The sequence below is a fragment of the Coturnix japonica genome, chromosome 4, assembly GCF_001577835.2.
Source record: "Coturnix japonica isolate 7356 chromosome 4, Coturnix japonica 2.1, whole genome shotgun sequence".
In the NCBI taxonomy this organism is placed as follows: domain Eukaryota; kingdom Metazoa; phylum Chordata; class Aves; order Galliformes; family Phasianidae; genus Coturnix; species Coturnix japonica.
Genome location: NC_029519.1, coordinates 17,271,464 through 17,299,420, shown reverse-complemented (window position 1 = coordinate 17,299,420; position 27,957 = coordinate 17,271,464). Strand labels below are relative to the sequence as shown.

Here is a 27,957-nt window from a genome sequence, read left to right as displayed (position 1 = left end):
CGGGCAGCCCGGCAGTCGGCGCATGCTGCCTGGGGCCGGTTCCCCGCCCCGCCGCAGCCGTTCACGTGACGGGATTCAGTGGTTACAGCCGAAGCGAGCGCCTTCTGGCCGCCCCTACTCCTCGCGCGCCGCCCGGCGGTGGCCGTTTCGCTTTCATTTCCCGGAGGCCGAGGCCGAGCGGCGGCGGCGCGGAGCGGCCTGCAGTGCCACCCCCATCACCCCCCACCCCCTGCCCCGCCCCGCGCGGCCCCACCCCCGCGGGCTCACGGTGAACTGAGATTCCCCTTCCCCTCCCCCGCCCGGCACACGCACACCACACCTTTGCCTCCTCTTCCTCCTCCTCCTCCTTCTCCTCCTCCGGGTCTGGGAGAGAGAGAAAGAGAAAAGCTAAAGGAAGAGGTGCTGAGCCTGGGCCTCCCGCACCGCGCCGCCGCGCACAACATGGAGGAGCTGGTGGTGGAGGTGCGCGGCTCCAACGGGGCCTTTTACAAGGTACCGGGCGCTCGGGCTGGGCCGGGCCTCAGGGGAGGGAGCGGGGCTCGGGACGGGAGGAAGAGGAGGAGGCGACGGAGGCGGCAGCGGCTCCTCCCCGCGTGGAGGGAGAGTGGGGCCCTGGGGCAGGAGGGAGGAGTGGGGGCCGCGGCGGGGCCATCGCTGCGCCCGGGAGGCGGGAGGCGCGACGCCGGGGAGATGCGGCCCTGGGGCCGAGAGCTGTGCGGGCTACAGAGGGAGGGAAGGCCCCGACCGCGGAGGAGGCCTCGGGCCTTCGCCCATTGTGGGAAGGGGAGGCCCCGGCGCTGCTGGGGCGGGGGAGGAGGGCCTGGGCCTTCGTCTCCGGGAGCTGGAGCGAGGATCAGGGCCGGGGATGGGGCGTTAATTGTTAAATCCTTGGCTTTTGACGCTACTTAAGGAAAGTCTTTCTCGCTGTCCAGGTTCCCGGGAGAGCTGCACTGCTGGTGCACGGCGTTTAAGGCGGGGGAGGAGAGGGGTGCTTGTTCTATAGACGTTCACGATCAGAGCTGTTGTCAGTTATTTTTTTTAATCCCACGGCTGGGGACGTTGCATATTAACATTGAGAAGGGTGTTGCTTGACCAGAAATGTTTGCTGAGCTCCTATATGCATCTTATTATCAATTGTACCTTTTACTGAGCAGCGTTCCATGTTTGTTTCCAAGTCTGTGTGCTGAATAAAGCCATCACTGGTTCTTCAATGCACATATTGAGCTCTTAATTTTTCCGTTAATACTGGAAACTGGCGTGGCTTTGCTTGTGTTAAGATGTATTAATTAGTGTATCATTGGGTGCAAGGTATGGTTCTACCCTGTTCACTGAAAACTCGAGTTTGAGCATGGTGAACGTGGTGGGCCTACTATCATTGTCACATACACCTGTTTACAAACATACCAGAAACATTCCTCAATCTTTTCCTGCGAGTTTTCTGTTCTTTAAATGTTGTATTATTTTAAAATGTGGACGTTGTTATTGTGCAGCATCAAATATTTATGTTAGTAAGGAAAGAAGAGGTAGAATTTCACACTCTGATGTTAATGTGGTAGGGCAGACTGGTACCAAATGATACAGGTCCAACACTCTTTTGACTTGAGTTTTTTTTCCGTGGAGACAATTTAAAAGCTTCTAAAATACATTTGTTTGTCCTCCTTCCAGAGAAGTTTAAAATAAATTAAAAAGGAAAGTATGGAAGAAGTCTGAATGTTTGGTACACAGATGTATGCTGTGGGTTTGCAATGTTGAACTCAAAGTCCTGGATCTACATATCACTTCCTGTAGTTAAGTTGTTTAGTGCTTTGAAAAATCAGCTTTAAGGGTTTTTTTTAAGGTACAGTATTTGCATGGGAATAAACACAGGCATAAATATGTTACTTAAGAGAGAAGCTCTAATGAGGCTTTCCTCAAATCATATGACAGCATTTACACAGTAGTGCACAATAAGTGATACAAAAAATGATACTGTACGTTCTTTAATAACCAATGCTGTTAAAGCGACCAGGGAGATTATAAAACTTCTGTAAACTTTTTTGTAGTCGCATGTAGTTCTAATGTTTTTACGTTCATTTTCCCCTCTCCTCCAAAGTGTGTGCACACTTCTGATTGTAGTTAAGCTAATAATTACAGATAGGCATATACTCAGAGCGGTTTATTGCTTACATTTAGTTCAGTGTATCTGAGTTATGACATGGGCGTTGCTTCCAAATTGTAGATGATAGAAATATATAGAATATAGATATAGAAATTCAGATAGAGGAATTTGACTTTCTTTCTCCCTTCCCCTCCTTAGTCTGTAAGGATTGGTTGGGAGGGATTGGTCACATTATCTAAGGGAACTTAAATGGGACATGTAGGTTTATTACAGTTCATCTGTATTGTCTGTCTGGATGGAGCATTACACTTAAGATAAATAGAGCAACAGATTAATTTTCTTTTAGTTTTATTTATTTAGGGGGGAAAAAAGCCATCTCATGCAGTAATGCTCAATGTAGACCAGCAATTTTGCTGTAGCCTAAATTGCTGGTATTTTATTTACTGATCTTTCACATATCGTAATGTTTGGCTGTCAAACTAATATGAAGTAATTTATCTGAACATTTTCTTTCTTTTTGAGTTTTGTGCTTGTCTTGCAGATCTGGGACTTGATTATAAAACGAATTGATTGATCCCTCCATCACAAGAAGTGCGGAGTTGTTCAGTGTGGACGTAATTGCAGGATTCATTTTTTTTCTGCATAAGAAGTTTCTTTAAGCAGTCTCGTTTTACAACAATAACACAAAGCATATCTAAAGCAAATTTTTTTAATACCATCTCATGGTTTGCTGATAGTTTCTTCGGTTTGGAATCATTCTTGTGAACTTCATTATTATATGTAAATATTTTGGCAAAAAGAAACCTTGCTTCTGTGAGGATGTAGAGGGAAGGAATGTGAGGCTGCTGGAGTCATGAACAGGTGGAGTGGTACAAATCAGTGCCTCATTTCCCCTTGAGGCTTTCATAGGCTCTCTAAAGACCGTATGAATTCAAGTCTATAAGTGTGTTCTGATTTTGAGTGTTCCCAGCAACATCTTGATCTTGAAAGTAAAAAATCGGTGCCTAATTGTCACCTGAATTCTACTGAGAGACACAAACTAGGCTGTGGGACCTGATCCAGAATACATGCTGAGATGCATCTAAAGGGGTAATGTTCCATGTGCAACATAGGAGTTGATTTTGGTACTTTGGTAGATGGAATATGGATTGAGAATGTGGAAGATTTTAATACTGGTCAGGTTCATTCTTCCGCAAGAGTTCTTGAATGCATCATTTTGATAGCTGGATACTAATTCTTTCAAGGAGTAATGATTTAATTATGTTAAGAATGCTTTGCCATTCCATGAACTTTTTCTTCCCATATGACTTGTTTCATGGAAAGTATAGTGCAGTAGATAAGCATAATGTAGGAATAATCAGTAATTTAGTGCCTGAAAATGCTTTGTCATGACTTCATACACTGCTTGGCCCAGAATCCCTGGGAATAAAAGCTTAAATAACCTTATTTACTTTTAAGGCTATTCCAACAGCCAGGGCTGTGTATCTTAAGGAGACAGAACTGCCCTTTAGCAGCCCTCAGTTAAATAGCTAAATTGTGGAGGTGCTGTTAGGGTCTGTTGTTTTACATCGTGTTGGTTCATATAGTAATAGAAGGCTTTCATATTCTTATTGTCAGACAGTCTATTGTCCAGTCATTCCAGTGTTAGCTCTAGATATTATTTCCTTTGAAAAGAGAATGTAGTGGATGTCTTTTTAGCATGGGATTTATTTATTTATTTTTCCTTTCTCCAGTTTGGGAGTAATTATTTGTTGTAATCTCTGCTGGCAATAGGGAGCATCCTGTTGGAGGCAGCATACCATTAACAAGCATCTTTGTTCTCTTTGTTCCTTCACGGTCCTTCTGAGGATGATAGTCTGTGCTATTTTTTCTGATTCAGTTTTCAATTCTGTGACTTTTCTTCTTTTCCTGGTCTGCCTTTTTGTTCGGTTTGCCTTTTCTCTAATGTGATTTGCCCTTCCTTATGACTCTTGCAACAGGTATGAAATGTTACAGAACTGTTAGGCAGGTGTAGATATTGGTCTGTATAAATGTAAGTCTTTTGCCTTCGAGAGCGTATTTTTGCTTATCTTCACTTCTTAGATTTATTATTCTCCATTATTAAAATGGTTGACTGTTTCTTTCTGATGTAAGGGTTAGGAGGGACAACAGCACAAACTCTTAATGGAAGCTACAGCCTCTGTTCATTCCTTTGAAGCATCCGTCATGCCATTTAGTGCATAAATAAGTTTATACGTGTCTCCAGTAATTCTTACTGTCTATTTAGTAGTTCATAAAGCATGGAGAAAAATGCTAATAATTAATGTGACAGAAAGTGAAATCTGGTATAGGAAACGTGCCACAATTTGACTTTTCTTATCAGAGAAGAACAAGTAGACCCAGCCTCTGTAAAACTTGCTTCTATTTACAGAAGTAAAAGCACAACTTGCAGTGATGTGAATTTCTTTGTATGGTCTCTAACTTGATGTCACTGCAGTCAGTGATATCGTAGCTGCTGTAGTCACAGCGTCCTATTTCCGTATTTTAGTTCCATCTAGTTTCACTGTGTTTTCAGAGCTTCTTGTGTGTGTCCATATTTGTCGTAGCCAGTGTTCTATCTCTTGGGTGTGCATTTCAAGTCCACATATATGCACATTTAGGTTTGAGTTTCCATGCCCAATTTGGACTTCTTATTTCTGAAAAGACTGAGGATTGCTTACTGTGCTTCTAATAGCAGTTTGTGTGCAATCAGTACCTATCCTCTGCCTTCAGTGACATCTGGACTGGCTTATCCTGTTGTAGTGAATTTGACTTGTGATGATGATCTGTTGCTTCCTTTCAGCATTACGTGTAGTTTTCTGTGGTACGTGTAATAAAAAATACAGTGGTGTTAAGCGTTACTTTCAGCTTTCCAAGTGCTTTAATGATTAAGTTGGTTTTTATTTTTTACAGCTACTTAGAAAACTTGATGTTTCAAAACATTACGGTTTGTACTTAGAAATGCACAGGTCCTTAAGTGTACAAACTTAGAGCTTAAATTTTACTTAATACGGGTCTATTTAACTTGTTATACCTGTGGAAAATAGACATAATGCTGTAATATAGGCTGTAAAAAGTGATCTGATCAAAGTATCAGATTTTGTTTTTGATGTCACAAGATTGGAACTGCAGAACAAGGAAAAGCAGCTTTCTCTAGAATTAAAGTAGAATTAAGAAACTGTATGTTTAGGCTCTTGATATATTTTGTCTGATTGTTATCTAAGCATAAAGCTCATAGAAGTAGACTGAGGTATTGTGTATGTCATCTATTTGAATTGATGTATTTGCTAAGAATTTTATGTTTGTAAGATCAGCAAGGCTAGAAATCAAAGAGTGAATAAGTAACATCAATGTTTTTGGCCAGGCTGGAGGAAAAAGCAGATATTCTGTCTGTTTCTGTGGTTGACTCCTCTGAAGTCAGTGAAACGTCTTTACTGATGCTGCTTGTTCACGGTCAAAAATTCTTGATTAAGGCACGTTCAGATTTCTGGGTTGAGGCCAAAGCAGTGTTGAAGTGCCTTCATAGGATCTGGAAAGTGGGAAAGCTCTATAATAATTAACTTGTAAACCTTTGTGCATTATTGAGATCATCTTCAGCCTAATGAAGCTCACCCTTCTTTTATTGTGTGACAGCCAGTAACTAGCTCTTCAGTCTTTAAACCAGGACATGATGTTAAATTGAAAACAAAGATTGCCCATAGTTAAATATTCTTTCAGTGAGCTATTTGCTTTACATTTTCCAGATTTTTATAAGTGCTAGACTGTTTAAAGGTGCTAGATCAGTCTTCAGTTTGATAACTTAAGTTTGTGTTGCTATCTAGTGTGTTTATTGATAGTAGATTGCCAAATCTAGTTGCTTATGTTGCTGTAGTCGGGAGCTTCTACTCAAGATGATTTGGATGTTAGGAGCTGTCAGGCCTGAATATGAGAATTTTTTTAAACTACTGCGCTCATGCATTTTTCTGTCATAACCCATAATATTCAACAGAATGAGTTTTGGAGCATCTTCTGGGTTGTTAATGACTAGAGAGGGGATGACTTCTCCGAAAGGATCATTCATCTTTCTTTAGCGGAAGCAATTTTTGCTGTTTTGTGAATGTGATAATCACGTATCAACAAGTTATTTCTCAGGACACAGTATTTATTATGTTACTCTTAACTGTTTTCTTCACGGCTGCTCTTGGTAGCGTTTCTGTTGGATTCCCTTTATAAAATAACTTTTGTATACTCAAATGTTTCTAATAATACTAAGTCCTATCTTTTCCATTCTGTGGTGTTAAGGAGTCATAGCAAACACTCGGCAGTGTTATTTCAGGTATTAAAGGCATCAGTTTCTGTTCTATCCGTAAGAATAGGTGATTCAGAGCTGCGCATGGCAAGATATAAAACAACTTTTGCTCTTGTTGTCACTTTGCTTTGGCTTCTGTTCGAGATGGCGTTGTTTTCAGATTAATAACTAGCATTCTACTTCTTTGTTGTAGTTAATGTTTCTAATGACAGTTGTGAATATCTACTGCTTACTTTAATTATAATCAGTTATTGGAGCTCCATATTGGTCATTAGCTACTGCTTTGGTTTGATTTTGTGAGATACTGCTGTAATTTAGCGGATGCTTGAGAATACTTGTGAAAGAAGCTGGTGGATTTATTTATTTTCTTAACCTCTTAGGTGCCATACCTAACAGAATCTTAACACTCTTTCAAGACCTGTTATTCTTTTGTTGGGAACTTGAAAAGTGGAGAGAAAGAAATGTACTACAGTTCATTAATTACAACTTACAAGAAGGTTGCTGTTAAGTTATTTTCAACTTACTGAGAATTTGTTCATCTACTGGGGTGCACCTCCTTTGGTAGAATTCACTTCTGTAATCTCTCTTGGACTTTCATTCACCTCTACTTTGCAAGGGTGTGAGAAGCTTGGATAAATGCTAGTGATGAAATACTCAGCACGTTGCTAGTGCCCATCTATTTCAGTAATTTTTAAAGGTATTTTTGAAAAGAAACAAACAATGCATTATTTTCAACCCTCATTGCTGTGTGCCCTCTGTTTGAGGCTATGAAAAATATCTTTCCTAGTGAATCCCTAAGTTTTTTTAATTAGAATATAATCTTGGTGTGTGGTGGATGGGGGAGTTTGAGCATAGAGCTGAGAAATGATCAAGGGTCATTGAGTTCAGTAGCGTAAGTGGAAAAAAGCACCCTCTAGGCTTATAGACTTAACTGTGTGCGCTGCTTCATGGTTGTGTGGGAGACTTAGCACAGCTGCTATTCATTGCCCAGAAGAAAGCAAGGAAGGCTGCAGGGCATTTTGCTTAAGTTTGTATGCTAAGGATGCTGACTGTGTGAATGAAAATTGTGCTAGAATGGATATGTGTGATTTTTGGTGGATCAATATTCAGGCTTATCTTGTGGTGAAACAAGTCTTTTTTTTTTTTTTTTTCTTAAGGGTAGTCAAGTTTAATTTCTAAACTGTAGTTTTCTTGTCAGAAAGTATGAGATAATAACTATAACTCAAGTTTAAGACATTGGATTTCATATCTCATACTTCAAAATGATTTTGTCATTTGTTAGTGACCTCTTCCATTATTTCTAAGAAATAGAAAGGCTGTGTGTATTACTTGGACATTCTGTTTGCCTGCCTGTTTACAGGGGTGAATTCAGGAGGTTACCAGCTTTCAGTGCATGTTTTATATTGGTCTACTACAATACGTAAAAGGCTGACTCAAAAACATATTTACATTCTGAATAATACTAATATCTGTGGAAGAAAAGCGTTGTTTGAGGCTTGTTTTTTAAAAGTATCTGCAGACATACTGTAAGTGTACCTCTTTTTTCTTCACAGGCATTTGTAAAGGATGTACATGAAGATTCAATAACAGTCGCATTTGAAAACAAGTAAGTATATTGCTGTTGTATCTGCAAATACAGAGTTAGGAGAGTTTCTATCTTGAATCTGATGAACCTAAATAGCACTTTTGTTGACGGAGAGTGGCATCCTTAAGATAGTGTATGATTCTGCTGCTATGTTTTAGAATTAGGGGATTAACTACTATGTACGTTTTGTCTGTGCTTTCAATTGTTTAAATATTTTAAATTACAAAAGCAGGGGAAGGTGAATGATCTGAAAATTGTATTATCGGACTTACATAATAGCAACCAGTGTTTTAAGTAAGCGGTGATACCATGACTGCTTCTATCTTATTTGAATATTTTATTTCAGATTTTCCCAATTGCTTTATTACAAAACTTGTTTTATAGATGGTGATGAATGCCAGTTTCCCATGCTTAAATTTTGTACCATGATTTAGTGGCACAGCAAGTTAGTCTTCTGTTACATTGTTTAGCTTAGATTTTGTTTCCTTCAGGAAGGAAAACCAAGGTGAGGTGTGTGTATGTATATGTGTATGTACATATATAATCCTATCTAGTGTATCTTTGTTATGGAGTAGTGTATTTTTTAGGGGTCATTTTATGGTTACTTTTGGAAAAAAAACAAAAAAAAACAAAAAAAAAACTTGTTAATTTTATTAAATTTTAAAGAATTTTAAAATTCAAAGTGAATTCAGACATAACCTGGGTTATTTCCTTTTAAGCTAAAGATGAAAGAGACTGATTTTGAAGTAAAAGTTTAAAAGTGTTAAGAATTTTTTTAACCTGAATTTTTGATGTTGGGGATAAAACCTGTAGCTATAAATTCTAAAAACAACTGGAAGGTTTCAAAACAGTACAGGTAGGAGCAAGATTTTGATATACGTACGCAAATGCTCTGCAAAACAAAAAAAAAAAAAAAAGATGAAATGAAATGAATGAATTTATTTCTTAAAAGGAAAGTGAAAGTGTTTAGGTCATTCACTGTATTTTCATTCGTAGCTGGCAACCAGAGAGACAAATACCATTCCATGATGTGAGGTTTCCACCACCTGCAGGCTATAATAAAGACATAAATGAAAGTGATGAAGTGGAGGTATGTATATTCCATTAACAAAGTATGTTTTTGAGAAGAGAGAGAAAATGTCAGCCAAGCCAGTGGAAGGCTTGTCCCCATATTATGTTGCAACTCTTTTGATTTGAAATACAATGTAGAAAATGATGTCAAACTTACCCTCAAAATGTATTTTTGACAGTATGACAATATCATTATGTGTACACTGATTTACAAAAGAGATGAGATTTTCTTTGAGCATGGATCTTTTGTCAGAACTCAGTGATTTGTAAATATATGCAATGTTAACTTGGACTATAGTTCTTTAACTACATTTAGACTTTATTAAATGTGTGTGTAGATAAGTTAATATAATGTCTGTTTGTTAGCGAAACTTTGAACTGAATGAAAAAATGTGCATTCTGTATACAGGTTGCTCCAAAGGTAATGCCTTCTATTTATTTCCATGGAAACTACAACAGTTACAAAGAGCACAATAGCAGAATCACAGAACTGTAGGGGCTAGAATATCTCTAGAGATCAGGTCCAACCCCCTTGCCAAAGCAGGCTCTCTAGACCAGGTTGCACAGGTAGGCGTTCAGGTGGCTCTTGAACATCTCCACAGAAGGAGACTCCACAGCCTCTCTGAGCAACCTGTTCCAGTGCTCCATCACCCTTACTGTGAAGAAGTTCTTGTGCACATTTGTGCAGAACTTCGTATACTTCAGTTTGTGGACATTTCCAATTGTCCTGTCAGTATGCACTACTTAGAAAACTCTGGCCTCTTCCCTTTGCCTCCCAAACCTTAGATATTTATTGATCAGATCCCCACTGGGTCATCTTTTCTCAAGGCTGGACAGGCCTGGGTCATTCAGCATTTCCTGAGGTGCTCCAGGTCCTTTGTCATCTTTATGGCCCTCTGCTGGACACTACTTAACAGAGCAAATTCTCAGCTGCAAAACACAATTTTTCACCATAGTCAGCCACCATTAGCGTTTTTGCCAGCAATGAACAAAGGCTGAGCTTGAAAAAATCCACACAGGCAAATGTCACCTGATAAATGTCAGTGGGTTATGTTTTTTCTGCATGGAGGAGTTCATTTCCATACCTTTGCTTCATACACTCCATTCTGTCAGGCTGCCTCTCAGCTGCCATCTGTCACATGGTGACAGAATCCAACAGAATATGGACAGGAAGGCTCTACCTCTACTGTCATATCACCAGCTTCCATCTCTGATGTCAAAGTAGCAGGCATTACTTTCTGGGCAGCCTTCATACTATTCCTGCAAAATACAAGTAAACATAAAGATACATGTGTAAACACCTCTGTAAAGCTAGCAGGAGCCTGGATTTACTTTAACATGTTCTTGAGACTTCAACATTTTATAAAGCAATAATAAATTTTCTGCTGTTTATAAAAAGTGAGAACTTTGAGTGCTTAATAGCATGTGAGCAAAACTTCTGATTTGAAAAATAAGAAAATGTAAAAAAAATTAATGTAGTTACAGCCAGTATCATGTATGTACTGAAGTAGTAAAGAACTGTCTTCCTGTCATCCCCCCACACTTTGGATCTGCATTCAGGTAAGAAGCATTGTATAACATACAGAAGGCTGGATTATCCCTATTTTGACTGTACGCAAGACTGAAGCTACAATTGCTGGTAGATCTCTATGATCTTATATAAGTAGTTTTATATTCTACTTATATTTGCAGTAGTTACTTCAGCTGTTAACATATGTGCTATTTAGTTCTTAGAGTGGAGACTGTAAGTACTAATATGTTGTGCTGGTCTTCACATCTTTTGCAGGGCTGATGTTAATACTAATCTGTATCAGCTTTTTGGGCTACAACTGTATAATGTATGTATTTTGTTCAGGTTTATTCCAGGGCAAATGAAAAAGAACCCTGCTGCTGGTGGTTGGCTAAAGTGAGAATGATAAAGGGTGAGGTAGGAATATGCACATAATATATACTTACTTAAAGTTTTTCTTGTGTTGCTTTCATTTGTATCGATGTAGAGTGACTTTAATATTTCTCCCTTCAACTTCAAAAAATAACTTGACTAGAATAGTTGCAATTAACATAAACCAAACTCTTCTTGCTTGAAGTTATAGTTTTTGAGTTAACGAAAGTGCCTCTAACTTGTTAGTGTAATTCTTAATCTTGTAATAAAACATGTCTTGGATGATTTTATTATTTTTATATCAGTTTTATGTAATAGAATATGCAGCCTGTGATGCTACGTACAATGAAATTGTCACAATTGAGCGCTTGAGATCTGTGAATCCTAACAAACCTGCAACAAAAGATACTTTCCATAAAATCAAACTGGAAGTACCAGAGGATTTAAGGCAAATGTAAGTGCAAGTATTTCTTTACAGACTGTTTTAAAACATGGGTGACTTCTTGAGCTTGAGGAAAAAAGGAATAGAAATGCTTCTTACTGCTTTAAAGTAATTTTTTAAATATTTATTTAAAAATATAGCAGGTACAAATGTGAATGTGATCATAGCTCAAAAATATAAAAGGTGATCTCTAAAATGTAATGTAGTTCTGCTGAATTTAAGGCTTGTGTGCAGAACAGCAATAAGATTTTTATTGCCATTTGTTTTCTTACAGCCGTTCAGTTACACTTAAATTAATGTGAATCCATTCCCTGTCATATTCACTGATAATTTGTAAACGTTTGGTACTTCATTGATGTGTTTTGACGATGTCAAAGTTGGTATTTAATGACAATGAAAGACATACTGTTGGGCATACGATTTTCTGATGATGGTTTTGCAAGTAGTTGTGGAATGATTAAAACTTCCCATAGTGCACTACAGAAACAAATGTTTTTCTCCCAGAGCAAAGACATCTTTTTTTTTTTTTCTGAATATAAGTGTAAAATCCAGATTAATAGTGATTCCCCTCTTTAGATTCAGAATTAGTTATTTTTTGAGACATATGTTATTGCCCCATTATGAATGAAAGTAGCTATAAATTCAGATTAGACTTGAAATTGTGGAAGTTAGTGTTACAGTAAGCAAGTTCATTAAGTAGTGCGTAGATAGTAGAAGTCTGGAGAAGCAAAGTATTGTGTGAGATGTGTTCTAATGCTGCAGTAGTTACAGTGAAGTCACATGCCACACTGGTGCATAGTGTGTTTGAGATTTTATACTTGCTGGATGTAATGATTTTAGCTTTTTTAACAAAACCAAAGCAAGCAAAGTAGATTATGTCCAAATGAAATAGTACCTTCTTTGGAAGGGAAGACTTGAATGTAAATAGATAAATGGGTTTAAGATTCTTTGTATTAAGAAAGGAATATTTTAGGCTATTAATGCAGCAGTTTATTATTTTAACTTAGTAGCGTTTTATTTTTAGGTGTGCCAAAGAGTCTGCACATAAGGACTTCAAAAAGGCAGTTGGAGCTTTTTCTGTAATATATGATTCTGAAAACCATCAGCTTATTATTTTAGTAAGTATGAACATCTAACCATGCCAAATACAATACTTTCTTTGAAAATTTCTTATATAAAACATTGTTTTCCTTATTAATAATTTAGTCAATCAATGATGTAACAACGAAGCGGGCGAATATGCTGATTGATATGCACTTTCGAAGTCTTCGTACCAAGCTATCCCTGATTTTGAGAAATGAAGAAGCTAGCAAACAACTGGAGGTATGGAATTTTTTTTTCCTCTGAAGTAATTTTGTATTTAAAAATAATTCCCAAACACTTGATAGCTGATAGGACTTGAATGGGAGAGGAAAATAATTATTATTTACTGATACAGTAGGTAATAAGTTTATAGTTAGGAGGTCTGTTCTTACGAGGACTCATTTTTATACAGTCTCATACCCAGTCCTTTCCATCAAGCAAGATTTTGTGTTACTAAATAAGAATATATATATATTTTCAGACTATGAAGTGTGTATACGTGTGTATATGCACATACTTCATAGTATGAGCCATAAAATGATCATTCATTACTGCACAGATAGTGCCATGTTTGATAGCTTTGATTTACTGTTTTTAAAAATAACTGGAGTGAGTGTGGCTTGATACTAAGATAGTCTAGAACAGGATCTTGCGAAAGAAATGTAGTGGCAGTGGAATCAGGGACAGGTACCAGTGAATGGCAGCTGGATGTAAACCAGCACTGTGCCCTCACAGTGCAAAAATCCAATCAGATCCTGGGTGCATCCAGAACAGCATGGAGGCCAGGAGGGCAAGGGAGAGGGTTTGTACCTCCGTTCTGTGCTCCAGGACCTCACCTGTCCATATGAGGAGTGCTCAGTACAGGAGAGATGTGGACCTGTTGAATCAGCAGAAATATCCAAAGGATGGATCACCTCCCTGCAATGACACGATGAAGGATCTGGGGCTTTTCAGCCTGGAGGGAAACCTGAGAGCAGCCTGTCAGCATCTAAAGAGAGGCTGTAAGAAAGGAGGGGCAGGGCCTGTTGTCATAGAACAAGAGGAAATGGTTTCCAGCTAAAAGAGAGGAGATTTAGATTGGATATAAGGAAGAAAATTTTTAAAATAATGCTGGTGAGGCACTGGAAGAGGTTGCCCCCAGAGAAGTGGTGGAAGCCTCATCAGGGTTTGGGCACCTGATGTAGCTGTTGATACCCTTGTTAGGTGCAGGGGAGTTGGACTAGATGGCCTTTAAAGGTCCCTTCTAACTCGAAAGATTATATGAAAATGAGAGGTGGATCTATAGGAGGGGGTGAGACTGTTGTCAGTATGTACAAATGGATTGGTTTGTCTCTAGATAAAATTATCTTAGAGCAGATAAAACTTCTGATATTTCTGCAACTGGAGAGTGGGTGCTGACTGGCAAGAAGTTTGACTCATCCATGGTGGGGGGGAAGGAAGGAGTAGAATAGGAAATTAGAGAATTAACCTGTCTTTGTATATTTTTCTCCCATCTACAAATCAGAATATATATATATATATATATAAAATATATAATCAGAAAAATATAGCAGCATTTCCTAAAACTTCTTTTTAGATTCATCAGCAAGAACTAGAAGAGTGATAAAACTTTGAGCAGTAGGTTTTATATGGATGCATACCAACTCTGTTGTTTTTAAGCCAGATTTCATTATTCCCCACCCTGCTCCCCAGAAAGCATTAGATCTGCTGTGGTTTTAGCCCTAAGTGGGATGTGGTGTGGTAGTTCAAACCTCTTGTATCCAGAAGGTGTTACTCACAACTGCTTGCAGGAAGTGTTTCTGTTACTCTTGTTAGTCTCCTGATTTCTGTATTTGAGAGCTGTAAGCCAACATAGTTTAGATGTTAATATTCTCAAGACCAAGAAGGAAACAGTTTCTTCTCATTGATTTTTTTTTTCCTTCTTGAGCACTCCCACTGTAGTTCTCAGTAATTCATTTTTGTCTTCTTCCAGAACTGGCAATCATGTGGGCAATTTACCTCATGAAATGCAGAGTATTATTTCAGAGGTGGGAAGAACAGCAGCCTTTTCAGAGCTCATTCTCTGTGTCCCCACAGAGGTGTGCACCAGCAACTGCTGTCTTTAATTCCCATTCCTAACTAATCTGGGATTCTTGCTTCTGTTCTAAGCATGAACCTTTTTTCTGCTGTGAAAAGCTGAAGAATTTTGTTCAACTCTGCTTAGAAAGCCTTTTTTCTACCTGCACCATACTTTAGTGAAGCTTATTGTGAGATAAATATCTATGATTATAATATCAGTTGGCTGATATTTGCCATGTTTCTGTTAATAACTATAAAGACAATTCCAGCCAAACTCAAAGATTTCAGGTACTAAAAACTGTATGCGTAATTTCTGTTGAAAAGCTAATTGATGTATAAATATACTGCACATATCCATGTACTGAACAAATATTTAGTGAATGGAGTTGGCTTTATTGCAATATTATTAATGGTTCATTGTTTTGATCAAATAAACTCCTTTCTGTGCCATAGACCTTTGAATGTCTGCTACTGTATTTTTCTATTGTAGCTCAGAGTAGGAAAGGTAAAACTGCTATGATGACTACACTAGCTTCTCTTTCTTTTCCTATTCTCATTGTATTGATCTGTCTAATTGCTACAGCTATAAATATCTGGATTCCTTTCAGAGTTCTAGACAACTTGCATCACGATTTCATGAACAATTTGTTGTTCGTGAAGACTTAATGGGTTTGGCTATTGGCACTCATGGTGCTAATATTCAGCAAGCCAGAAAAGTTCCTGGAGTGACTGCCATTGATCTTGATGAAGATACCTGCACATTCCATATTTACGGAGAGGTAAGATCCCTTCGTTAATCCTTCAGATGATATGAGTTTAAAAAAAACAATAAACACAAACGCTTTGGGAAAACCCATCTCATTTCTCTTACATACCCTTTGTGTTTTAGGATCAAGATGCAGTGAAAAAGGCAAGAAGTTACCTTGAGTTTGCTGAAGATGTCATACAAGTCCCAAGAAATTTAGTAGGTATGTTAGTCCTGGAGATTGGTATTAAAGAAAAATGCCTTCTGAGGTTTTTATTTTTTACAACTGAGGCAGGGTAGGAAAAAGTTATCTGTGAGCAGTTCTTAGGTGATAGACAGCCTTCTAGTTTGAAGGCTGTGGGTTTTTTTTTAATGGCTTTCTTTTTGTCACAACCCTCCTCTATACCCCAATTCTGTCCTTCATAGGGACAGTCCTTTGTAAGGAATTACCTGCTGGTTTGCAGTTCAGAGATGCCTTAATACAAAGTAGAGTAGTTTCTTGATTGAGCCTAAGAATTATTTCCTTCAAAGATGCTGAGGTATTTTTTCAGCTGTAGAACAGATAAGTAATTCTTGCACTGTCTTGTATTTTTCTCCCGTGCTTACGTTTGTTTAGAAGCAGCACTGTAGGATAAACTGAAGGCCTGGTTAAGGCACTTGAAGGTCAAGAAAACTCTCCAAAGATAATAGTGACTTAGATTATCAAATACCTGGTGAGAGTTCACTGGAGTGCATGTGGCCCTCATTATGTGGGGGAAATGTGGAAGTTGTTTTATTGAGTTTTGTTGCTACAAAGAGGAAGAATACTGTGAACTCTAATGTACCTCATATGGAGCAGTTTACAAAAGCCTGTGTTGAAGCAGTGGAAAATTCTGCAGAGGGACAAGTGCTTATAATTGCTCAGCTCTGGAGTTGTTTTAGAGCAGTAGCTTTAGGGTAGGTTCTTCATCCCACTCCCTCTTGTTACCTCTAAGGGGCAAGTGAAATGCTAGGCTGCTGTAGTTACTTTAATTAGAAATTTATTTTGTCTATTTTCTGCTTAGAACCCTGCGTTTACTTCTGGTTTTGGCAGGATTTTACTTGTAGTCTGCTTCTTGGCCTAGATTCCTTAAAACACATAATTGGACCAACCTTATCTCATATCCAAAATAGTGCTTGTTCACTTACTAATTTCTAGTAATTTGCCAGAAAACAAATGAGTATGGATTATTAAGTCAAAACCCTGTTACTATGTCACTGGAATCTTTACGTTTTCCTTCGATTAAAATAAAAGCTCGGCATCTGTTTTCTCTACATAATTATCCTTTAAAAATTTCAAACAGAACTAAAAAAAATTTTTGTTGCCTTTCTAAAGGTTTCATAGAAATCAGTAACCTAAAACGTAGGTTACAAAATGGACTGTATCTATACATAATAATTTTTAATGTTTCATGTATGTTGCTGAATTCTTCTTAACATTTGTTTTTAAGAAATAAGTTTTTCTGTAATTTAATGTTCATTTTTGTATTTGGTTCACCTGATTTTTATTTATTTATTTATATTATTTTTATTTTTTTTTAATTTACCACCAAGGATTTTTTTGTTTTGTTTATTAGGAAACTGTTACACCAAAGATGTGTAATGGAATAAGTTACTCAAAAGAAGCCTTTGATTGTTTGAACAAGCCTTGTGTTCAAGGAAGACCTTTGTAGCTTTCTTTTTTGTCATGTTTTCTACAAATATTTAGGGTTTAAAATTAAAAAAAAAACAACAAACAAACACAGAAGTGGAAAAATCCATTTAGCTTTGAATAATAGGTGCAATGTTGTTTGTGATTAAAAGAAAAGTTTAATTTGCTCTCCTGGGGTTAATTGTATCAGCTGTTATGCACTCAATATTTACTGCCTTTATTTCAGTACTGTCCTCTTTAAAAAATAAATTTAAAAAAATCCTTATTTTTTGGTTTTTCAGCAGTCATAAGAATCTGTGTTCCTGTTAAATATGTTGACAAGTTCTTTCACTGCTAACTAAATGGTTTTGTTTAATAACAGTATAATAATACTCAATCTTTGGGGGAGAAACCCTGAAAATTGAATGTTTTATGTGTCCTTTTTGTAGGGAAAGTAATTGGAAAAAATGGAAAACTGATTCAGGAGATAGTGGACAAATCTGGTGTTGTAAGAGTGAGAATTGAGGCTGAAAATGATAAAAATATTCCACAAGAAGAGGTATCTTTTCATTTAATGTGATTTCTTTGTGCTATCTGATGGTTGTACTCTGCCCAGTGATAAAATAGATTCTTCCTTTTATCTTCATAATGGTAAGGTGAAGTTCTGATTATAATGTGGGTGTTGTTTATTTTACTCCTGAGGTCAAAGCATGACAGGAAAGAGTTGGTCCTTGTAAACTTATTTTTATGTCATATTTGGAAAGAATGTATTCTAGTCTTCCAAGATGTAGACACATATACTGCAGACTTGATTTTTGTGAAGAACAGTAGTTTGGTTTCTAAATCTGAATACGATATTGGGTTCTTTTTTCTTAAGAATGAAGTGGTCAGGATTTTATTATAAATCTTGTTTGCAATTTCATGCAATTTCTTGCTTAATTTTATATCAGGATTTCCAGTCATGTGTATTATGTTTGTCTCTAAATTTCTTATGCCCAAAAGTTGCTCAGAATTCACTTTAGAAACTAGGTGGAAGACTCTGCTTTTGCTTCAAAGTTAGACATGATTTTTGTGAATAACAGTAGTTTGGTTTCTAAATCTGAATACAATATTGGGTTCTTTTTTCTTAAGAATGAAGTGAATAAACACTGCTTCAGCGAATAAACACTGAATTTTCTGGAGGGCTGAAATTCAGCGAATAAACACTGAATTTTCTGGAGGGCTGAAATTGCTTGACATTACTACTGACTCACTTTATTATGAGTTGTCATTCATACACATAGGTTCCTTGCTTAAAAGTGGTAATGGGCATCTGCTTTTTCCTTAAGCTGTTTTTGAGTCAATTGTCTTTTATTTAATCTAATATTGTAACGTGGTAAATGCCCATTCAGTTGTTTTTTTTTTAATATTAAAAAAACAAACAAACAAACTTCATCAATTGTTAAATACATATACCTCAGATAATATATTTCAATTTAATGTTCTAGTGGCTAAAGGAAAAAAAACAAACTCTAGTGTTAGTGTTGAGGCTTCCTAGAATAAAAGAATTGTGTTATTTTTCCTTGCAGTGTATTTAGTGCAGATGTATAAAACCTAATGGGTCGTTTTCTCATTTAAAAAATGACTCAGCAAGTTGTGAATGTATTTATTGTTTGCTTTTCAAGTGTGTCTTCAGTTGCTCTCAGTTGAAGGAGTATGGGGGACAAAAACAAATTTCCTTGTCAAATGCAGTTGTTTAACAACTGTGTGCATGGTGGAAGTTAAGTGCATGCTTAAAGGTTGTGATGAGATAACCTAGTGATTATTTATTTATTCAGTTATAGATAAGTTATTAGAGTAGTCAAGTTCTGTCTGCACTGGCTTAGTGCAGTGTCTTGAGTTCAGTGTCTTGAGTCTTCACAAGACTTAGTTTGACTTTTGCAGTTCACAGTGAAGCTTGTACTACTCTGAGGCTGCATCTCATAGCTTCAAGTAGTTTAAATCTAGCTCATGTTTGTGTGGGCAGTAGTTAGAACTTTTGAATTGCTACATGGACCTATTTCAGGGTTTGATGTTCTGGTATGGAAATTTTCCTTGTATCTGCTAAAGTTCAGCTGTTTTCAGTGCTTGGGGCCCTGTTTAGGCAGATTTCAACTTCAACTCTAGCTGTATATTTTGCAGGTACCTAACGAATCACTTAAAATACTTCAGAGCTAATAGGCATATAAGTTAGTAATTTTTGCTTGATGTATTGACTTGTTTGCCTTTTACCAATTGAGAGATCGTTAAGAAAATTGTTTGGTTGTATGACAGTGTTAATTTTTTAAAAGTTGGAAGTCTTCTTTAATGACCTTCAGCATAAAAGTAGCCGTGTGAAAGCAAACATGATCAACAAAGGTGATTATTAGTTATGAAAGAAGGGGAGAAATATGGTATGTTCTAATATTACATTTGATATGGGAAAAGAAATGTAGATATTGTGTAAATTTTTTTTTTCCAGCAAGATTAGGTTTTAGCACTAAGAATTTAGTCTAGATGATCTAGTCAGTATAAAATTTAAATACATTGTTGTCTTATTTTTGAATTTATGCTTATCCATATTGTAAACATTGATTTTTGGTTTATAAAAATGTTAGATTCTCTTGGATACTTCATGGTTAATCAGTAAACATAGGATTAACGTTACTGTGCTACTGTGTTTTAGGGAATGGTACCATTTGTATTTGTGGGAACCAAGGATAGCATCACTAATGCAACTGTTCTTCTGGATTATCATCTTAATTATTTAAAGGTGAGGATAAAGCTGCTTCTCTGCTACTGTAGTTCACCTAACGATACTTAAGGTAACAGGTAAAATCTGTTCGGGCCCCAAAGGCTTTTAAAAAATTGATATTATATCCGGTCAATTTTAAAAGGCTTATTGTAAATGCCACAGTGTTTTTAAGTCTTGGTTTGGTTTTTGGCTTCTCTTTTCAAAGAATCAACTGTCAGAAGTGGGGAGTGAAAAAACAGGCGTTTTTTTAGAATGCACAATACAATGAAATAAGAAGCAACAGAAAAATCAATCTCAAAAAAAAAAGGGGGATATTTTACATGTAAGGAAGAGAGAAATGCCATTTCTGTAAGTATTGAAGGGGCTTGCTTGTGTCCTAATTGGCATAGGTGACCCTCAACGATGCCTTCCAACCTCAGCTGGTCTCTGGTGGAGGTGAAACTTTTTTGGCTTTCATAAATAGATTTCTCACGTAAAACAAACAACAAAATCAAAAAACACAGAGCAAAATCAAAGGAAAAAAAAAAAAAATGAGAGAGAATAAAGGTTGCTACCAGCTATTGGTATTAAGTAGGCAACTTCTCAATTTATAACAGAATTGCTTTCTAAATGTATTCTGTCAATAGCTCCTGTTTGTGTTATGTCTCTTCTGAAATTGCATGTACAGACTTTCTGTGTCTGAGTTACAGCACTTTGTGCTCTGTGCTTTGATGCTTCCTTACTTTCCTGCTATTATTCATTATAGTTAGGTAGAATTTAACAACAATGTAATGTTTAGGCATTTACATGAAAGCATGCTAATACATTATAATTGTTTAATTTTCATATTTATTATATGCAAGAATAGGAAGCTTGTGTTGAAATCTCATCTTATGAAGTTTACACCATGATGTTGTTGGGACACTGATTGGATATTACTGTATTCAAAAATAAAATAATGTAAATTTCACTGTTTATTTAACATCATTTTCATAAAGGAACTATAACTATACAACAGATTTCTCAAAATATTAAATAGATTACCAGAGAAACGCTTTTGGTTTTTATTCCTGATAAATGCAAGTGGATCATCATATGTGGTTACATCTGACTTCGTTAATGCTCGTGTTTCCACAGGAGGTGGACCAGCTACGTTTGGAAAGACTGCAAATTGATGAGCAGCTTCGACAGATTGGAGCTACCTCTAGGCCACCACCAAATCGTACGGATAAAGAAAAAGGATATATAACTGATGATGGTCCGGGACTCGGAAGAGGTAGTCGACCTTACAGAAACAGAGGGCATAGCAGACGTGGTCCAGGCTACGCTTCGGGTAGGTAACTAGAAGTGTGCTTATAGTTTTAATAGTAACCAATTAGATATTGCTTTCTTGAATCCTGTTCTATCAGTAGTTAACACTTTAGAAATGCAAGTGCTCAATGAGAAATACAATTCATATTAAGTAATAAGATTTGAAGACTCTTTAGAGCTTTTTGCTGAAGAAAATATTCTGAATTAAAATTTACTGCTCATATTTTCACAGAGCTTCTGTCTCTAAGAGCACATGTCTGTATAAACTGTTTAGGGTGAAGTTTGTTATTTTATCTGTATTTTAAACCTTTCTTAGTAAGGTCTTGTTTTTCCTTTTACTCTGTAAAGAGCTAGCTTTGTATAAATACAAATAAAATTAGAAAATATGTTGCCTGTAGATCAATTTACGAAAGTGCTTAGCTCATATTAATTTGAATTTGTTTTTTACCAGAAAAGCATAGTCAAGAAAATAAGATTGTTCTTTTGAACTCTAAGTTATTAATGAATAGTTTTGAGATCCTACTTCTTAGGGCTAGTTAGAATTTCGGTATACAGAATAAAGGCCAGCTGATGTTTGTCCTGACAGTTCTGGCATACATTCAGTGTAGTCAGAGACCAATGTTTTTCTGTTCAAATAGAAAAATTATGATTTTTGTTTTAAAAGAACTCACTTGGCTAAGAACTGTTATATGAAAGGAAAATTGTGATAAATAATGAAACTATCAGCAGAGGTGATCTATTAGCTACAAAAATTATGGAATGGACATTATTTTCTATCTGATACATTTCTAGACTTTTTTTTGTCTTCTCTCTTTTAATAAAGGAGTATCGGGTGTGAGCTGTGACAGGACAAGTTAAATTCAGGAATTTAGTTTCTTTTAAATTTGACTAGACTTACTGCATCTGCACAAGCAGACCCAGTAATTGGTAAGGCTATTAAAACCAAGTAACTATAAAAGTGTGATGCACAATTTAAACTGATGTGTACTTCTAACTTATTGAAAGTACCTGTATTGACTTTTTGGAGAAGTATACCTGTGTTAGAGATTGGAAAACAGTTTTCAACAATTCTGGAATTCTTACAATTTTGAAGTGCACGTATGGATACTTTGTTTTGTTGTCATACTGAGCTACACTGGTACACTTTGGATTTTTCTTTTATCCTTATGATAGGAACTAATTCTGAAGCATCAAACGCTTCTGAAACGGAATCTGATCACAGAGATGAACTTAGTGATTGGTCATTAGCCCAAGCAGAAGAGGAACGAGACAACTACCTTCGCAGAGGAGATGGGCGAAGACGTGGAGGTGGTGCAAGAGGGCAAGGAGGGAGGGGTCGTGGAGGATTCAAAGGTAAATCTAGACTGAATTTTGGAGGTTAGTCTTAAGCAAAGTTCTCTCAGCCTCTTGTTTCATGTAATGTACTTCAATGTCCTAGCCTTCCCAGAAGCCCTCTTCTGAATTCTCTCCACTTTGTCAGTCTCCTTAAACCGAACACTTAGTATGTGTACTGAATGTTGAGCAGAGGGGAAATCCCTTCTTTTGACCTGCTGACTACACATAGTAACATGACTCATTATGCAGTAAGCTGTCACTGCTGTGACAACATGCTTCTGTCTATTCATGTTGTTGTCCAGCAGACCACCATAGCCCTTTCTGTGGAGCTGCTGTATAGGCAGTCTGTCTATAACAGATAGTGTTGGATGGAGTTAGTCTGTTAATACTGTGTGACTTCAAGTTCATCTCTAATGCTAATGGGTTTCCAGTCAGCTCACTGAGGTCCTTATAATTGCCAGCCCTAACCCCCAAGTACATAAGCCGCTGCCCAGAGTTTGATGTTATTTAAAGACTTGCTGAGAAGGCATTCTGAGGTCCTTTCATGCATTCTATAACAAGTTCCTTCCCTATGTGAGTTAGTTGTGATTACATTTCATTATAGTTTGCTCTCCTAACATGCATTTGACTCAAGCTTGTGGGTTATGTCATTGCTTAGAGGTCAAGGAACCAAATTCTGTTTTGGCAATGTATGTGGAGTTACATCTTAGAATCCTACACTTTCCTATAATCCATATTCCCATCTTGTATTTGGTTTCCATGCAGTGGGGTTATATAAGTTTGGAATCTACGTGTTGAATGGAAAAGACCAGACAAAAGTAATGTGGGTGAACTCACTGGAGTTGTATTTTCTTTACTAATGTGATTTTTTTCTTTGAATATACTTAAGTAATTATTCTACATCTTTGCATATCTTTTGAAATGCTTTTTCAAGTTATGGATACTGCTTAATTTAACATGATTTTTTTTTTTTAATAAAAGAAGTAATGCAGTATTTAGAAAGCCATTACAGAAACTATAAATATGTTAAATTGTACAAAAGTTGATTGTGTCTTTCTGCACTGTGGCTGATCATTTTGTAAGACATCTTCATTTTCTTTCAGGAGATGGTCTTTCTTAAACTGTACTGTTTAGTGCTGAGATTTTGCCTATGATTTACCACCTCAGAAAGTTTTCCGTGTTGATTCTTCAGTCATCCCTAGAGAGCTATTGCTGTTTTATCAAGGGTATTTTTTTAGTGTCCTTAAAGATGGAAACTTTGAAGTAATCACCTGTTATACTCGTGAATTTTTAAAGTAAAATTCTACATCCTTACTGAAAAATATAGTTAATTCTTTTTGCAGGAAATGATGAGCAGTCGCGAACAGATAACCGTCAGCGTAATTCAAGGGATGCAAAAGGGAGAACAGCAGATGGATCTCTACTGGTAATTTTTATCTTATTAGAACTATGCACTGTTTAAAATTTCATAAGCATTATATACTAACAGTAGATTCTTCAGAACAGCAGCTGACAGAGTAGCCTTGTGGTTCCTTATTTTCTAATTGCTTTTACAAGAATAGCAGTGTTTATTTTTTAGCATATGTGCTCCTTGATACATCAAGGTGCAGCTACCTAATGTGGAAGCTATGTGTCTTTTTATTTGTTATCGGTTTCTGAAAGTGCTAAGTGGCACTGTTTGATTTTTAGCTCAGATTTACCGCAAATTGACTTAGAGTTTAGAGCTTAGTTTTCCCTTGGATTAGAACTGTGCTCCTGAGCCATGAGGTTTTATTAGGCAGCTTTATTGTATTAATTATAATTATTAGCCTATAATTCTTCATTTTTCTTTGTTGAGGCATTGTCTGCTCTTGTTTTTCTTTTCAACACAAGCAGTGTAACTGAGGAAAAAGATTACTTAATGCTTTAAGTAAACAGGTACGTCTATTGCAGCCATAATCTCCAGAGAAGTTAAGAATGCAAATGAAGAAGTAGTTCAAGTCGATATTGAAAATACGTAGTAGATTTTTATAAAGATACTAGTGCAGTTTTTCAAATACGTTTCATTGGGCAAGGTTACTTCAAGCTGATATTTATTGTATGTCGACGTTCAACCATCTCTTACTCCATAGGACAAGTTATACTGGGAGGAAAAAAAAAATGAGTAGCTGCCACCTTTTGCATGGTGTTACTGGGACTTCTGATGAGACTGAGATTATTCTTTTTCATTAATTAGCAAAGAACTTTATAGTTAATATGCTGTTACCTACTTTAAGTAGGTAAAGGAGGATGAAGTAAATGAAGGCAAATGTTGATACTGAAAAAAGAAAAAAATCATCTTAGTCATTCTTCTCTGTTGCTCTGAGATTTAGATGTAGTATTCGGTATTAAGTTAGTATTGAAGTATACTTAAAAACTGACAAATCAAATCATGAAACCTTGTAGTATTTTAAGCAATAAGCTAGAAGTAGTACTATGGAATTACCTCCTACAAGTAAGAAACTTGAAATGCTTATTTGAATGTTTATAAAATGTGGCTAATTGCAACAGTCACATAGGTCTTTTTGGTAGATTAAGTGACTTTTTTTCAGGTTCAAAAGGTGCATGGGTGGATGACATTTTTTTGTTGATACCATTTTATGAGTTTTTTAGGACTGTTTTTCCAAAATGCTTCTATACAGCTAGAATCTTGAATTATTAGAAGTGAGATGATACTTCAGAGTTACACTGTGAGTTCTTCCAACTTCTTGCACATAAACTTCTTCCAGTCTCAAGGAGGTATGAGTGCAGGGAACACCTTTCAAAGGCCGGGTAGTCTAGGGTGTGAGGACTTCCACATTTGTGGGTGGCTTTTTGTTTTCTGTGTGCGTTTCAAGGAAAGTGGCTTTTTCAAACAGAAACAGTCATATGGTGTCTGTTTCAGCTAGTTGCCTTAAGGATCTGGCACTACTTTTCTTCTGACTTTAATAAATTCCTGACTCCTTCCTGGCTGCAAAGGTAGCAAATATTTAAGGGGTAGATAAAGGGAGGAGAATGCTGTATATAACTTTGACTTGTTCCAAATCAGAATTGACTGCAATAATGAAAGGAGTGTTCATACTAAAACATTACAGAATACCTCCAGTGAAGGCAGCCGGCTGCGCACAGGTAAAGAACGCAATCAGAAGAAAGAGAAGGCGGACAACGCAGATGGTCAACAGCCGCTGGTGAATGGAGTACCCTAAACTGCATAAGTCTGAAGTCATATTTCCTATACTGTTTCAGTAATTCCTATTCCACGTTAGAGAAACTTGTTAGGCCAAAGACAAATAGTAGGCAAGATGGCGCAGGGCATGAAATGAACATATGTTCTCTGTTAGCCTTTTTTTAACATCAACAGTATGCAGTTGTTTTCAGAATAAAAAGTTATTAAAAATATTTGCATAAAAAATATCTGAATTTCCGAAAATCGCTTTCAAGTACATATTGCACTTCAAACAATTAAAGAATCTTTTTTGTTTGTTTTAAAAATACTGAGCTGTGCATTGGTAAACTTTCTGTTCAGTTGTACCATTTTAACGCACTGGGTCAAAATCACTGCTCAATTTCAATTCTCAGAATAAATAGTGTTTGCAGTAATCAAATTGGCTTCTGTTTTCAATTTAACTTACAAGTTCTTCATGAAATGCTATGTCGTTTTATGTCCTGTGTCAGTTCACGTTCTGGTCCACCTTTTTCAGTATTTTAGTGGACCCTGAAATACGTGTGATGTAACAGTTGTCATTTTCATTAGCAAAAAAAGTTGTATGATCTGTGCCTTTTTTATATCTTGGCAGGTAGGAATAATATATTTGGATGCAGAATTCAGGGAAGATGAGTTGGTAACACTAAATGTAAAATATATGTAGCAATCCTTGTCAGATGTTAGTACTTTATAGACAAGTGCATGCTTTCCATAATTTTTTCCTTACATAAACATTGGGTTAGGCAGTTATAAGAATAGGAAATTTATTTTGCACTGAAGATTTGGCGAGTAGTGTTACTGAAAAAGGGGTTGTAACTTTTTCTTTGTAGGCAGTATAGATTTTTAAAAAATAAAAACCTAAAAAAAAAAAAAACCACAAAAACTTTCCATTGTGGAGAACTTAAAGGAAAAATAAATAAATAAATGAGAAAAAGAAGCAACAACAACAACAAAAAAATACAACTCATTGTTACTAAGGGAACAGAAGTAATTTGTTCACAACTAGTAATGTGTGCCTGCTGTTTGGCCAGATGACCAGTTTAAAGCGCTAATGTTTTTCATCCTCCCGAAAAGTTCCGAATTGTTATTTTAATTTGGGGACTATCTCAGGAGAGGTAGAAAGAAAATCACCATCTTGGAAAGTCCTGGTGTAGTAACTGGAGATACTGTGGTTGGAACAAATCCGTCATATTTTGAGGTATAAGGTCTGTAATACCAGCCCATTGGAATGAGCATTTGATCCAAAGTACAGTCATACACTAGGGAAGGGTGGGAAGTAGGGGGAGGAGCTGTGCTTTCTTTTATTTTTCATCGCACATTAAGCTTAATAGGCACAGCTATATAAGGACCTCCATTTTAATCCAATTTTTTTTTTATTCAAATTACTCCAGAGTGAGAGCCACTCATTATGTACAGAATTGTACAAACTTGACCTTGCCTCTGATGTATTTTGTGAGTTTTGTTTCTTTGCTTCCTACATTCACTGTTTTCCTTGCATACAGGTGAGAATACTAAAAATGGCAACAAACTGCACATGATTTAACAAATATAAAAATGTCTTAAAAAGTATTGCCAAACATTAATGTTGATTTCTAGTTATTTATTTTGGGAATGTATAGTATTTGAAAACAGAAATTGGTACCTTGCACACATCATCTGTAAGCTGTTTGGTTTAAAATACTGTAGATAATTAACCGAGGTAGACTGACCTTGTAATGTAACTGCTCTTGGGCAATATTCTCTGTACATATTAGCTACAACAGATTGGATTTTATGTTGACATTTGTTTGGTTATAGTGCAATATATTTTGTATGCAAGCAGTTTCAATAAAGTTTGATCTTCCTCTGCTAACTGATGTTGATGCAATCCTTATAAATGATTGCTTTAAAAAAATCTCAAGGCAAGTAGAGAGAATATTTCTGTTTAGACCTTAACTGTAGCTTTTGTTACTTCCACGTTCTAGAAACATTCTGGAATATTACCAGTTTTCAAAAATATGGCACATAATGCTCAAGCAAATGTTCTCATTATGAAATGGTACAAAATCTGTTGAGTTGTCACACTATATGCACTATATCTCTTACATTTAGTGGTGAGTTTACTAAGGTGTTAACTAGGTTAAATGTGAAGTTAAACTACAGTTCTGACTAATTAGTCACATTCCGTTTTCAAGTGCATTTTGGAATTATGACCTTTCAGTATTTGTGTACTTAACATGTATCCCTTTCAATTCAAATTCTAGTGTTTTTAAGTGTTATTAAATTTCAACAAATTAAACTGTGAATCTAAATGTTTAGTTTTATTTTGAAAAATCATGTGATAGTATAAAAAGAAAAGCAACAGCAACTTGAAAGTGCAACAAATGTCTGATCCTTGAGTTCAGGTCTGTCGTATCGGTAACTTATAAACTATGGTCCTATGAATTAAAGTTATTTTAAAAATAAAGTTCTTTAAAAAGA

At 36.5% G+C, this 27,957-nt stretch overlaps 1 protein-coding gene across 1 annotated transcript; it reads left to right on the top strand.

The window, feature by feature from the left end:
- The first annotated feature begins 224 nt into the window (after positions 1-224).
- FMR1 (FMRP translational regulator 1) lies at positions 225-27,957 on the top strand. Its single transcript, XM_015860909.2, has 15 exons — positions 225-492; positions 7,958-8,010; positions 8,986-9,079; positions 10,916-10,987; positions 11,248-11,396; positions 12,409-12,502; positions 12,591-12,707; positions 15,134-15,304; positions 15,415-15,493; positions 17,368-17,477; positions 19,602-19,688; positions 20,787-20,982; positions 22,134-22,313; positions 23,639-23,721; positions 25,388-27,957. The coding sequence occupies exons 1-15, from the start codon at positions 442-444 to the stop codon at positions 25,496-25,498; spliced, it is 1,647 nt and encodes a 548-aa protein (XP_015716395.1). The 5' UTR covers positions 225-441; the 3' UTR covers positions 25,499-27,957.